Source organism: Oncorhynchus keta, unplaced genomic scaffold (assembly GCF_023373465.1).
Source record: "Oncorhynchus keta strain PuntledgeMale-10-30-2019 unplaced genomic scaffold, Oket_V2 Un_scaffold_1413_pilon_pilon, whole genome shotgun sequence".
Taxonomy (NCBI): domain Eukaryota; kingdom Metazoa; phylum Chordata; class Actinopteri; order Salmoniformes; family Salmonidae; genus Oncorhynchus; species Oncorhynchus keta.
In genome coordinates, this window is record NW_026290783.1 from 140,001 (window position 1) to 142,500 (window position 2,500).

The 2,500-nt window shown below is 52.0% G+C and overlaps 1 protein-coding gene across 1 annotated transcript in view; it reads left to right on the forward strand.

The window, feature by feature from the left end:
• Nucleotides 1–2,500, forward strand: part of LOC127927450 (voltage-dependent calcium channel gamma-3 subunit-like) — a gene marked incomplete at its 3' end in the record, with an annotated part of 45,205 nt that overhangs the window by 475 nt on the left and 42,230 nt on the right. Inside the window, exons 1-2 of the mRNA XM_052513918.1 lie at nt 1–618; nt 776–1,636. The exon at nt 1–618 is cut by the window's left edge and continues 475 nt beyond it. Of these exons, the coding sequence (XP_052369878.1) occupies nt 1,420–1,636 (217 nt within the window). The remainder of the gene's footprint in view (nt 619–775; nt 1,637–2,500) is intronic.

Here is a 2,500-nt window from a genome sequence, read left to right on the forward strand (position 1 = left end):
TTTTTAAACCTCCAGATTGACTTCCGTTTACGCTTTCACCGCTGTTAGGGTCAGCTCACTAGACTGGACAGGACTAAAACATTGAGATTTCAGAGAACAAACCGGGTTTGAAAAACGGGATATATATATATTTGTTTTAATTTGTGCTTTTCGGTGCAGGTGTTTGAGTGAGGGCGCAAAAGAGAGAGGAGAGAGAGCGTGTAAGTGCCGTGTTGTTTGTGTCGGTGTTTCGGCTAAACCGCCTTATGTGTTTGTGTGTAGCTTGCTATGGGTCTGTATGAGTGTGTGTGAATGTGTGTGTGTGTGTGTGTGTGTGTGGAGTGTGTTCGCTCTGGACTGGAGGAGATATCCAAGAAAAATGTCAGCGTGTCAACAACAACAACAGAGGAAGGCTAACGGTCGGATGTGTACTTGCCTTTTCTCTCATACCGGGAGATAGAAAAGGCGCTCGTTCATTCAGGAAAGGAGGAGGACGTTACCGGAATACCTAAGAGACGAGTGGAACTGAACCGTCTTCCCGCCTGTCTGACTGACTGTCTGTCTGCCTGGCTAACGTGAATGAAAATCTTTAGAGGAGGAGGAGAGCGTTTCAATCCACAGCCGTCAAGGATTCAATCGGTGAGTTGTTTAGTCTATACATTACGCGTGCACGTATGTGACAGATATATTATCGATAGTCTAATCAAAAACATTACAAATGCGCTCTCTAAAATAAAACAAATTAAAACATTACATCTCAATGGTGTTGTTGTTGTTTTTGTTGTTGTGTTATTAGACGGATGAAGATGGAGTCATTCCGCCGCTGTGGACGTTAAACGGACGTTAGGTCTGGAGAGGCTGGTTGGAGAAGTTGAGCTGAAAGGAGACTGAACCGGGGGAAAGAGGGAGAGGCGGATCGGGTAGCTGAAAGGAGACTGAACCGGGGGAAAGAGGGAGAGGCGGATCGGGTAGCTGAAAGGAGACTGAACCGGGGGAAAGAGGGAGAGGCGGATCGGGTAGCTGAAAGGAGACTGAACCGGGGGAAAGAGGGAGAGGCGGATCGGGTAGCTGAAAGGAGACTGAACCGGGGGAAAGAGGGAGAGGCGGATCGGGTAGCTGAAAGGGACACAGACCAGCCCTGGATTTCAACAGGAGATTCCAAGAAGAAGAAGAGGAAGAAGAGAAATATGTGGCGTCACCTCTGCCGCCAGTCTAGTCTGTGGTGGAGTCTTGAGCCAGTGGTCGTTAAAACGACCCGGCTTGATCAGTGAAGCCCCTAGCCTTCTCTCTCTCTCTCTCTGTCTCTCTCTCTGTGTCTCTCTCTCTCTCTCTCTCTGCTCTCTACCTCGCTCTTCCTTTCCCTTCTCTTTAAATGTAAATGACATCGTTTTTTTCTCAGTAAGTAAGCTGTCTCGTGACGTGAGATACTCAAAACCGTCAATGAAGATGTTGATGTGTGACCGGGGCGTCCAGATGCTGGTGACCACCGTGGGGGCTTTCGCCGCCTTCAGCCTCATGACGATAGCGGTCGGGACCGATTACTGGCTGTACTCACGAGGGACGTGCAAAAGCAAAAGCACCAATGACAACGACACAAGCCGGAAGAACGAAGAGGTGATGACTCACTCTGGTCTGTGGCGAACCTGCTGTCTGGAAGGTAAGAGAGAGAGAGAGAGGGAGGGGGAGGAGGGGGTGGTCTGTGGTCGAACCTGCTGTCTGGAAGGTAAGAGAGAGAGAGAGAGAGAGAGAGAGAGAGAGAGAGAGGGGGGAGGTGGTCTGTGGTCTGTGGTCAACCTGCTGTCTGGAAGGTAAGAGAGAGAGAGAGAGAGAGAGAGAGGGGGAGCCAACCTGCTCTCTGGTAGGTAAGAGAGAGAGAGGGGGGAGGTCTGTGGTCTGTGGTCAACCTGCTCTCTGGAAGGTGAGAGAGAGAGAGAGAGCTGTCTGGAAGGTAAGAGAGAGAGAGAGAGAGAGAGAGAGAGAGAGAGAGAGAGAGAGAGAGAGAGAGAGGGGGGGGTGGAGGTGGTCTGTGGCCAACCTGCTCTCTGGTAGGTAAGAGAGAGAGAGGGGAGGGAGGGTGGTCTGTGGCCAACCTGCTCTCTGGTAGGTAAGAGAGAGAGAGGGGAGGGAGGGTGGTCTGTGGTCAACCTGCTCTCCGGTAGGTAAGAGAGAGAGAGAGCGAGAGAGAGAGAGGAGGGAGGGTGGTCTGTGGCCAACCTGCTCTCTGGTAGGTAAGAGAGAGAGAGGGGAGGGAGGGTGGTCTGTGGTCAACCTGCTCTCTGGTAGGTAAGAGAGAGAGAGAGAGGGGAGGGAGGGTGGTCTGTGGCCAACCTACTCTCTGGTAGGTAAGAGAGAGAGAGGGGAGGGAGGGTGGTCTGTGGTCAACCTGCTCTCTGGTAGGTAAGAGAGAGAGAGAGGGGAGGGAGGGGTGGTCTGTGGTCAACCTGCTCTCTGGTAGGTAAGAGAGAGAGAGGGGGGGGAGGGTGGTCTGTGGCCAACCTGCTCTCTGGTAGGTAAGAGAGAG